General features: G+C 29.5%; 1 protein-coding gene across 2 annotated transcripts; it reads right to left on the reverse strand.

Moving 5' to 3' along the window:
- Positions 1-4,588: 4,588 nt before the first annotated feature.
- On the reverse strand, positions 4,589-6,112 carry LOC107617086 (1-phosphatidylinositol-4,5-bisphosphate phosphodiesterase epsilon-1, putative (DUF1685)). Of its 2 annotated transcripts, XR_002354396.2 has the most exons (3): positions 5,397-6,112; positions 5,025-5,178; positions 4,589-4,834 (listed from the first exon to the last, which is right to left on the reverse strand). XR_002354396.2 is itself a non-coding variant. In XM_016318896.3 (2 exons), the coding sequence occupies exons 1-2, from the start codon at positions 5,896-5,898 to the stop codon at positions 5,090-5,092; spliced, it is 591 nt and encodes a 196-aa protein (XP_016174382.1). In that variant the 5' UTR covers positions 5,899-6,112; the 3' UTR covers positions 4,589-5,089. The 2 variants fall into 2 exon arrangements, 1 of the variants encoding a protein (XP_016174382.1); XM_016318896.3 differs by having other exon boundaries at positions 4,589-5,178.
- Positions 6,113-11,953: the final 5,841 nt, after the last annotated feature.

Raw genomic sequence — 11,953 nt, forward strand, 5'->3', positions numbered from 1 at the left:
TAAAGAATTCTACAGGTAATTATTTTAAACTTATAAAGTAATTATTTGTAATTTATTTCTTTACTCTCACGACACTCATTGTCCATACTGAGAACCTGCGAGGACGATGTTCTCACCTCTTATAGGTTATCTTTTTCAGCGGCAGGTTCAAGAATCCTAGGCGCAGAGTCGCGACCGAACTATAGAGTTTTATGTATATATGTATTCATATTTTTTATATTTGGTTCAGTCTTAGGTTTTATTTTTTTCCTCGTCGTTTTTTGTTTTGGTTTTTAGAGGAGTAGCACTTGTATTTGAAATTCTTTGAATAAGACTATGTATATAATGCTATGTGAATAGATATATCTTTGTGATTAAATAATTGAAAGTACATACTCTTCGTTTTCTTGATTAAAATTTCGGTTTGTATTCGCGAAGACTCAATATTAAATAAAGATAGTATAAAATAAAAAAATTTAGAAATAAATAACGCCTGAAATTTTAGTATGATCATGAGGTGCTAAAAGTTAGGATGTTATAAGATGGTTATGTGACAAAATATCTCTTTTCTTTCTTTCTCCAAAAGGGTTCAGTCACATTGAATTAAAGGGGAAGAATGCTAATTGCATGACACTTATTTAATGAAACCAAATGAGGTGTCAGGGTTTTAATATGATCTACGGTTCTCTCTTGGCTTCGGCCAAAAATGAATGAAATCAAAGGAATAATAATAATTAGTGGTGATGCTATGTTTAATAAGATGTCATTCTTTAATGTGATTCCATGTTTCAATTCTTTTCTTTTTCCAAGGAATGGTTCAGCTGATTATAATGAATGGTGATTAGAGAAGGAGTTTAATTTTGTTAAATTAAGGGGTTGGGTGTCACGCTCGTGTGCTATTGAGTCAGTAGTTCAAGTTATAATTATTTTAATTAGATAATTATGATAACTGGATATATATATGAGTTACTAATATAAATAATATTAGTAATTTTATTTTGATGGAGTATTAGCAAATTTAAGTTTATCAAAAAATACCGATAAATTACTTTATCAGTAAATATCGAATTTGATAATAATGATAATAATATTATCCAAGCTCTATTATAATTAGAGCAAGTAAAATCAATAAATAACATAATAATAAAAATATATTACTATTTATTTTATTTTTGAGTTTAAAAACGACTCGTCAAAATAAACTAATCGCTTTAAAAATATTATTTTAAAAAATCTTGTATTATTGCAAAAATTAAGGTTGTTAAAGCTACAGTTGGAGGTTGTACAAAATTAACTCAAAAATTTATCAATTATCGTCAATAATTAACTCAAAAAAACCACCTCCCCTGTAAACAAGAATCATTAATCAAGGAAGAAAACGTTAGTGACGCGAAAAGAGAACCGCTACTGTGTGAATGCCCAAGCCAACGTGAGTTTTCAGCATCGAAAAAGGCGGTGAGGGTGAGTGTGGGTACTTGGTAAAGCTATGAACTCTGATTTTGATTCCTTAATGTATGCGACTTTAGAGAGAGAGAGAGAGAGAGAGAGAGAGAGAGAGAGAGAGAGAGAGAGAGAGAGAGAGAGAGAGAGAGAGAGAGAGAGAGAGAGAGAGAGAGAGAGAGAGAGAGAGAGAGAGAGAGAGAGAGAGAGGTCCTGTGCACGTGAGTGACGCCGACGGGAGAAGTGGGAGGCTTGGTTGAGGCTAGTCCAGCGGCGAAGAAACCCTCTGGTTGACGAAGAGTAGCTCGACAATTGAGGAGACAAGAGTGAGAGGCAAGGATGGGGCTGATGAAACGCGTTTTGGGTGATACTGCTCTGAATTCTCTGATAATGTTTAGGGTTAGATTTGTGACAGAAAGAAGGGTAAGGGGTTCTATTGCGTTTCTGTCTTTTTTTTATTATTATTTTGAGATCCAAATGGCACCGTTTGGATGTTTAGGCTAGCGAATCGGGAACTGCAAAAATTAGGCTGATTCTATCAATTTACTGGTTAACTATCGGTTTGGCCAATTTTTTACTAATTTTTACAGAACAGTTTTATATATCAACCAAACTAGCCAAAAGAAGGTTCTCAATTAATCCAATCGAACCGATCAGTTTAGTCCAATTTTTAGAACCATGTGAATGATAACTACCTTTCTACTTTCAAAAAAAAAAATCAATCTCAAATTTTATGTAAATCAAATCCCAAAAAGCTCTCCCTCTGTATTCTTAATTATTATATCTACAACTATACGATTTCTCTTCCAAATGAAAATAAAAAAATCTTATATCATTAACTCTAAAATTATCTCAAATCACCACAACACATTTTATAAAAAAATTCAAATATCTTAAATTCGATTGGTCTATATTTATTTATTGAAAATAAAAAAGATAAAAAAAATGTTAATTTATGACTTACAAAATAAAATAATAAATAATAAATCAGTCTCAATTTGTTGATTATACATGTTATATGTTTGATATTTGGATGTTATATGCAAGGACGAAACTACGTATAAAATAGGGGAGGCAGTGGCCCCCCAAAAGAAAAAAATTTATTTACAAATATAATAAAAAATAAAAGAATGCCTCTTACCCCTTAAAATAATGTCTAGTCTTTTCCTCTTTTAAAAAATGTATGGTTATCCGTAATTCTCATTCAATGCAGCAAAGAATAATTAAAAAGTTGTGTTATTTAGGCTATGGGTCATATACTTAGTTAAAAAAAATCTTAATTTATATTAGAAATAAAGAATTTGAAAGGGAAGTAACAACAAGCCAACAAATTACTTCTTCCATTCTTTCCTCTTTTTTCAATTAGAAAACAAAACATCATTCGATATTTTTATTATTATTACAACTTAGAAAATAATAAATAGCCTTTGGTCTTCCATTATCATCTCTCATTTTTCTTTTTTTTATAAGTTATTTTTTATTTATTTTTTTTGAATAATTTATATATTTATTTATTTATCTAGTTTATAATCTTATAATATTAATTTAGGTTTTAAAAAAATTAAAGATGATGATCATGTAATTATAATGCTATCTTTGTATTATTTTTAATTTCTCATTATTAATTGTTTGTGACATTGATATTATTGATTTACAAAAATTAAATAAATTGAGTTTAGTTAAGTTGCATAAAGTTTTTCTTATTATCTATGTAAATTCTCAATAATAAATGATTTTGAATCAAGGAAAAAATGTCGAGCTCAATTGTGTATGTAAATTACAAATTTTAACTTATTTCAGCTCTAATAATATTATTATTATTAATTTTTTCATTGCATAAGTTATGGTTGTGATTTAAATTATTTACCTGAAGCATAATACATTTTTTTAATAATTTTGTAGAAAACGTCTAAAAAGAAGTAGAATAGTATTTGAAGATTCTAAAAGCAAGTATATAACTATATTTACAATATTTAAAATTAGTTTTGAGATATTTATGTTTAATTATTTTAATATACGATATGTTCAATGATCTTATAAAAAATTAATTCTAAGCCTAAGTTGTTATTTTTAATTAAAATAAAAAACTAAAAAAAATATTGGCCCCTTACTAAATATTGTCTAGCTTCGTCCTTGGTTATATGTATGAAATTATGCATGTTAAATTATAAATATTTTAACAACTTCTATTATACAACTCATATTTTTTTTATAAAAAATATTATAAAATAAAAAATATAAAATGAAATATGAAAAAAAATTAAATGCAATTATTAACCAATCATATTAAAATCAATAAATAAATATACGTAGAAATATCAAATAAAAAATATTAAATTAGGCAATATCTATCATAAAATAGTTAATTATAGATATTATATGTATACAATTATCAAATTATGAATGTTATGGATATAAAATTATAGATTTAAATATAAAATTATGAATGTTATTTGTGTGAGATTATAAATGTTAATAAGTTAAAGATATTTTCATAAATTTCACTATACAACTTATAGTTTAACATACAAATCGTTATAAAATAAAAAATAAAAAATGAAAATTGAAATATGAAAGAAAATAATAGAATAATTGATACTTGAAAGGGATGACTGTAAATGAATAAATAATAAAAGAACAAAGATTGAAAAAAATAATAACCAATTAAATGAAAAAATAAAAACAATGCTTATAAAAAAAATTATTATACCAGAATAAAAATTTAACACTTATAGAAATTGAAATGGATGATAATTTTTTTTTCAATTTAACAATATATGTTGTTTTCTTCCTGGGTACTAAAACTTACATTAAAGGTATGACTAATAAGTTTTTGTATTTACAGGAAGTCAGTTAAATTGCAAAAATCATAAGATATGTCTTTATTAAAATTATAATATATCTTATAAATAAAACAACATATTAAAAGCTTATGAACGTTTTTCATATTAAATGTTATTATCAAGAACAATTACGAAGAATAGGTAAGGTATGTGCACGAGAGAAAAAAAATAAATGACACAGAATCAAATTAATAAAATAAAAAATAGAACGTTTGGACAGTTTTTGACTAATTTTTTTTTTTTTTTGCTACTAAATAATTTCAATAACGTTTTCTATTATAATTACCAAAACAACCGTATAAGAATCACAAGGGAAAAAAAAAAAAAGAAAGCAGCTACTGTAAGTGGTTTGGGTATTTAGAGAATTAAATGAGACGATAAACAATTACAATTTGCGATTTATACTTCTCTGTACCTTTTACAACCATAAGTAATTGAAAGTAAAAGTCAAGTCCTAAGCTAAAGATGGATGAAACTTATCTACTCGTAATCGGTGATGTCTTGTGGCCTTGAAATAACTTGCATTTTAATGCAAGACTCCGAATTTTTCTATATACGAATTCAATTGACACCTGTGAGAGGAAGTTTTGAGAACAAAAGTAAATGAAGAGATAAAGGTAATTTAAGGGAAGAAAAAATTTGAAAGGGGAGAGAGGAGTGTGGTGATGATTAGATCAATATATGTTCTAATCATAGTTAGAAATGGAGCCAACAATAAAACATGGGTAGGCTCCAATAAAAAACCCAAATAGGGTGGATAACCTCATCTTCTTTCTTTACTTTTCTCTCTTTCTTCTTCTTTGTAGGTGCATCTCTAGTAATATCCCTTAATGCATAGCATCTGATTGCATTACAGCACAAGCAACAGCTTGAGCCCAATGCCTTAACTTAGTCTTGACCAATTCAGGGTCATCCCCTGCATTCAACAAACAAATACTCTCATTAAAAAAAAGTTGTGTAGCATAGGATATTCAATAACTTGGCAACAAATTTGTAGCATTGAAAACGTACGTAAGCAAGGAAATAATGATGTATGTTCCTAAAGGCTGATTAAGGTGTACATATAATTATGTATACTAATAACTTTTCTCTTCTCTTGCCATTAACAATGCTTTTAAAATTTCTCTCTCTCACCTGGGCTACAAATCTTCCATGAGTCATCACTTTTTGGGCTATCGAATGACGAAGAACGAGCGCCGAGGGAAGAACGGCTAGTACTAGGGGTGGAAACATTACTCGGGGTGGAAGCAGGACTAGGCGACAACCTCCGATTCACGGCGAAATAGAGGTCAAGTGCAGGCAAGGTATTGCAAAGCCTTTGACCATCTTCCTCATTGAATCCAAACCCCAATTCTATGCACCCTTTGAGCTCATAAAGGTCTTCATCCATGAGATCATCGCCAGAATCTTGAACAGAACTCCTCATACGCTCGAGCCGACGCTTTCTTTCCCAGGCGATGTCCCTGGGCGTCTCAACCATTGATAGCTGCTTGGAAAGGCACTTTCGGTTCTTCCAAGCCATTGGTGCCAACAACATGTTTTGCAACTCGTCCTCTGAATCCAACGGCGATGATGTAGATGAGGACGATGATGACACCGTGCCATGTTGTCCCTGCCCTTGGTTGTTAGTAGCCATGCACAAGGAACAAAAGACCTTAATTATTACCTTTCTTGAAGGTCAAGAAAAGAAAATGTGCTTGAACCACAAATATGGTTCAACAATATATTATAAGGTGTTTGGTGGCAACGACAGCAGCAGTAATGGTGGCTAAGGCAGCAAAGGGCCTGCACACCCCTCCCTGCCTTGCATGCGCCACCGCGTATGGTGTTTGGAATCGAAATTGATTAAGCAATCAAGGAAGATCATTTCAAGAAATGATGCCAAATAGTGTAGTCTATTAATGGTATGTTTAGATTTTTGGTCTGTGATATTCCACCGTCCATTTGCAACCGCAAGTAGCAACAATTTAGGGGCAAGATGAGTAATAATTAGTAGGATATTGTTTTGTATGTTATGCTTGGTCTAAGGGTTGTACCAACATTCAGGTAAAATATGTCATAAACCAATATATTGTTATGCCTTAAACAAATTATATAACATAACTCTAAAAAGAAAAAACGAAAAATACTATAGGACTATCAAAATTTTTTGTTTTTGGTCATTTGTAAATGATCAATATTTAAAAGTATAAGATCAAGTATGTTGTTAGATTACTATATTAAAAGAATTAGATTAAAAAAATTGAATTAATAATTAAGTGATGACTAAAAATAATAAATTCTGATAAATCTCTAATATTTTTCGTTCAGTTAAATTAGTCTAGTGGCTTAATAATTGATAACCGAAAATTTTTTGTCGAAGCAAAATGAGGAGAAAGAGAAGAAGCATAAGAAGAAGGAAAACAATTTAGTTGAACTTGATTACAAAAGTAACTTGTTTACTTAGTACTTTTCTTTGTTATATATCTTTCTGGAAGCAAGTAATGTTGTTATTTTGTTGGTAAGTGTAAATGTATTGCCACTATGAACTAGTTTCACTAAAGCACATACAGTCTGTCACTAATATGCGCAACAACAATCGCAAATCGTTCTCACAACGATTATCTCCCTTGTTGAACAAAGATAGAAAAGATTCATACTAGCAAAATATTCTGAGAGGAGATTTTGGTCAAATCTAGTGTATTTCTTTTCAACTTGCAAAAATCTCTTATATTAAATTCAATTATAAAAAATATTCTGTATTTAAAAATATTCAAAATTTGATTATATATATATATATAAAATAATCTCAATAAAATCATAATTAGCAAGATAATAATATGTGATTTTAATTTTAATAATACTTTTAAAGTTTTATAGCCATTGTAAATTCATAATTATCGTAGTCATAGTTAATCTTGATATGTTTTGTTATGAAATAATGTTTAATGAGTAATATTGTACATCTAAATCTTTTTATAAATTAAGTTTAATCAAGTTAAATAATAAGATTTAGAATAATGCTACTTATAAATTATTTTTATTATGTTACACTAATTTAATTTAACTTGGTTAACAAAATCACTTAAATGTGTAGTATTATTCATATTTTAATATCGTTGATGATATCAACTATGAATTATATCTATAATTAGCAATTATAATTATTGTCTAGATACATTATCGTTTATTTATGTAATAAAGCCAAATGCATTGTACTCATACTAATGATGATAAATCTAATTTCAAATAACAAGACATTATTAGACAAATTTTAAAGAAGACAACAGGTATGTTTCGCTTTCAAAATGGTTTGTAAGTAAGTGTTTACTCTCAGTCTCTCATGCATATTTAAAATGTGTAGAGATATAAAAAAGAGAGTAAATTATGCTTTTGTATGTCCCTCTTTTTCTTTTTCTTTCCTTTTTGTATATACTCTGTATGTTATATTGTTATACACTTTTTTATTCTATAACCTAGTGTAAATTTTGTAAGTAGAGCTCACAATAGATAAATTAGGATAAGATTTAACTTTACATTAATTTTATTTGTAAGTTTAAAATTTTTTAAAATTCAAATTTATTATACTCGTAGAAAATTAATTATTTTCAATCAAGTATAATATTTAATTATTTAATATTTTATAAACATACTAATAAAATTAAAAATACAAAATTAAATTTATGTTAAAATTAAAAACAATAAAATTATAATTAATACATGTTAAAATTACAAATAATATAGTTATTAATTCATCATCAAGTACTTGCTAATAATAATTTTTAATAACATATACACTAATAAATCAAGGTTCGAGTAAGTAGAATAAGGTTCTCCTTAAACTCCAATCTTATCTTACTTTCGTCTTGATTCTTATAATAAATTATCATTTGTACCCATAAAAGATATAGATACTGATAAATATACTCATATAAAAATAAAACGACAATTATAATTACAGAAGATGGCTTTCGTGTGCCAAGAGTACCCAGACGTTGGTTACACAATTGATCCGTTAGAATATTCTTGGCATACAAAAACTATCTTCCGTGAATATAATTATCGTTTTATTTTTATATGAATACATTTGTCAGCGTTTATATTTTTTATGGATACAAATAGTAATTTATTCTTACTTAATTATAAATTTAACGACGTGGAGTTGTCGTATATCTATCGCAAATGCAATTAACACTAACACTATTTGACGCTAAAGCTTACCAAGAGTTAGGCCATTGATGAATATCACCCTAAAAAAGTAACTTTTTTATCGACAACCTTGCTAACAACTAATGAGTATTTTAGAGACCGATTTAAAAAATTTTGAGATTAAAAGGCTCAAATCTTGTTGTAGATAATTTTAAATTGAAATTTAATACTATCAAATTAAAGTTTGATCAAAAGATTACCACAATTAAAAACAATACTGGAAGTTTAATCCCACATCGTACTCTCTGAAATTACAATATGATGCATAATCATTGGTTATTATTGTAATTAACGGAAATTAAAATGATAGAAAATTAAAAGCACAATTAAAGACTAGATAACAAGAAAGTAGAGTAAAGGGCAATCAAAGGAACTAACTGAATATCAAGCAAATATTAAATTGCAATAGTAAAAATAACAACTACACTAAAAAACAACCAAATTGAACTAAGAGTAATTAAGATAATTAACTAAAGAAAAAAAAAGAATGAATTTAAACTCTAAAAATTCTTGACAAGAGTTAGGGATTAAGAATTATCATCCTTGTCATTAATCACAAACATAATAATTATAAAGAGTCAACCTAATTAGTTAAAATTGAAGAAAATCAATTTGACATAATTAACCCTAATTTACAAATAATAACTAACTTACTAATTAAATTTAATAAAAAATTAGCGTTAGTAAAAATAAGGTTAATCAACAACTCTAAATTATCAATTCAATTGGAACATTAGTGACTCGAGATTAGCCAAATTCTTAACCTAAACTAAGAATGAAAATCTATTCTATATTTAATTGAGATATTTTATCAAACACATTGAAGGCATGAATATAGAACATTATAAATTGTAACAATTAGTAAAAATTAGAATTATCTACTATAAGAATTCAACAATAACAATTCAAATAAGCAACAATATAACATAAAACATCATATTTATCACTAGAAATCAAGAATTCAACATAGGTTTATAAATTAAAATAACAAAATAAAGAAAATAGCAAAAGATTTTAAATAAAGTAGAATACTAGAATAAGAAAACATAAATAAAAATTACGAATTTTTTTTAAATAAAATAAAAATTATTATTTCCCATAACATATGATTCGAGCTTTACTTTTCGGGATCCATCTTTTTCTTTAGGTTGTAACAAATTCGCCCATTGGATCGGCGATCTTGTGCCACTTTTCCGAAATTCATCCAACATATAGGCAAACTTTTTTCCACATCACTAAAGTTCGCCCTTCGCCCAAGCGAACTTCTCCCCACCCTAAACAGAGAGCACCTCCTATAAATCACAAATTAGGAAGTAGTATTCATTTATCTCTACAATTATCTCTGATTTCACTTCTTATTATTCTAGTTCTTGTAAAGTCTCGGATTTTTGGAAAATTAAATTAGGAGTTATTTGAGATTTATGATGTTTATTTATGACTTTATTTTTAGAAAATTATCTTATAGAAAGGTAATTAAAGCAAAGATATAAGGTTTTGAGTTTAAAATTAATTAGAACTTATATGATTTTTATAGTAATTAGATATTTTTTATTTATAATTTGAAACTTTAGTAATTAAAAATAATGATAATTTTATATGGTTTAATTTAAATATTGAGATTTTGAACCTTATTTTATGAATAAAGAAAAAAAATATTTTGATTATCTCTAAATTCTATTGAATCAGTATTTATTTGAAAATATTTTACAAGTTGATAATTAAATGATATTTTTAAAAATAATTATTGATGGGTTAAATTTAGTTTAAGATTATTATTATTCTACCTTTTTATTTTTATTAAAATTCTTACTCTACTAAATCCCAAAATTCCCAAAACAAACCCTAATTTACACTCACTAACCCTAACTCTAACACAACACACTCTCATTTCACACACACTCCCTTATCGCTATCACCCCTCACCCCTCAGTACCCACACACGCAAAAGAAAAAGAAAAGAGAAGAGAAGAGAGGGAGAAACTGAAAGGAAAGAAGAAGGCGAAGAAAGGGAGGAGAGGAAAAGGATGATGCTGACGGGGCTAGGAGCCATCGTTGAAGTTGCTGTTGCAATGCAAGAGGGAGAGAGAGAGGGAGCTCGCGCAACCGTGCTCCTTATAGCCGCCACTATGTCGTTGAGAGGAGAGAGTTCACAGAGAGAGGGAGGCCATTCGCATCCCGTCGCTGACACTAGAGGGTGGCCATTTACGCTTTATCACCGTCGTCGAACTACATGCGACCGCCGTCGCTGAGTTGTGTGCCGCCAGCAGAGCCATTCCTTACTAGCACTGCTACTGGTGGTTGCCTCTATTTCTGGTATGAGCACCCTGTCAGAGCTCTGTCACGATTCTGCTCTTTGGAAGTCGTCACCGGAGCAGCCGCTACTGCGCCATCCTTTGGTTTCTTTTTGGTGCAGTTTGTATTGAGAATTGTTGAGCGTTCAGGATGATCTGATTTATATCTATATGTGGGAAATGGTTTGATATTAAAGCAGTTGATGAGAGATGTGGGTTTGATTTATATTTATATGTCAAATTATCAAACAAGTTGTGGATGCGTGAGAAAACAAAAGAAAAAGCAAGAAAAGAAACTTACTTGGAATACTCAATGGAGGGTACGACACCAAGAAAAGAAACTTACGGCATTCGTTGCTTTTGCCTTTGCTCAATCCATCAAGTTCTTCACTACCTGGTTCGTTTTCCATTTCTCTCCCTCCCTCTCTCTCTAATTTCGACGAATCTAATGCACACCAGGCGCGTCGAAGCTGGCGATTCGCGAATCCAGGGAGGCTTGAGGGTTCCACAACGATGACACGAATGGCGAGAAGTTTCAGGCTTCGAGACAAGCTCTAGGGACAACCCAATAGACGATAATGACGGACGGTGGGTGATGAGCGAATAATTTATACGCTTTTTGGCATTATTTTTACATAGTTTTTAGTATGATTTAGTTAGTTTTTAGTATATTTTTATTTGTTTTTAAATAAAAATTATATTTCTGGACTTTACTATGAGCTTGTGTGTTTTTCTATGATTTCAGGTAATTTTTGGCTGAAATTGAGGGACTTGAGCAAAAATCTGATTCAGAGGCTGAAGAAGGACTGCAGATGCTGTTGGATTCTGACCTCCCTGCACTCGAAGTAGATTTTCTGGAGCTACAGAAATCTAATTGGCGCGCTCTCAATTGCGTTGGAAAGTGGACATCCAGGGCTTTCCAGAAATATATAATAGTTCATACTTTGCACGAGTTTTGATGATGCAAACTGGCGTTTAAACGCCAACTCCCTGCCCTATTCTGGAGTTAAACACCAGAAACAGGTTGCAAATCAGAGTTAAACGCCAGAAACAGGCTACAACCTGGCGTTTAACTCCAAAAAGAGTCTCTACACATGAAAGCTCAATACTCAGCCCAAGCACACACCAAGTGGGCCCGGAAGTGGATTTCTACATCATTTACTTATCTTATGTAACCCTAGCTACTAGTTTAGTATAAAAACTACTTTTAGT

Source organism: Arachis ipaensis, chromosome B9, assembly GCF_059453495.1.
Source record: "Arachis ipaensis isolate K30076 ecotype BB chromosome B9, ASM5945349v1, whole genome shotgun sequence".
Classification (NCBI taxonomy): Eukaryota; Viridiplantae; Streptophyta; class Magnoliopsida; order Fabales; family Fabaceae; genus Arachis; species Arachis ipaensis.

Coding starts and splice junctions, on each gene's coding strand:
- LOC107617086 (XM_016318896.3), bottom strand. CDS start 5,898: ATGGCTACTAACAACCAAGGGCAGGGACAACATGGCACGGTGTCATCA. Junction 5,179..5,396: donor ATGGAAGATTTGTAGCCCAG/GTGAGAGAGAGA, acceptor TGTTGAATGCAG/GGGATGACCCTGAATTGGTC.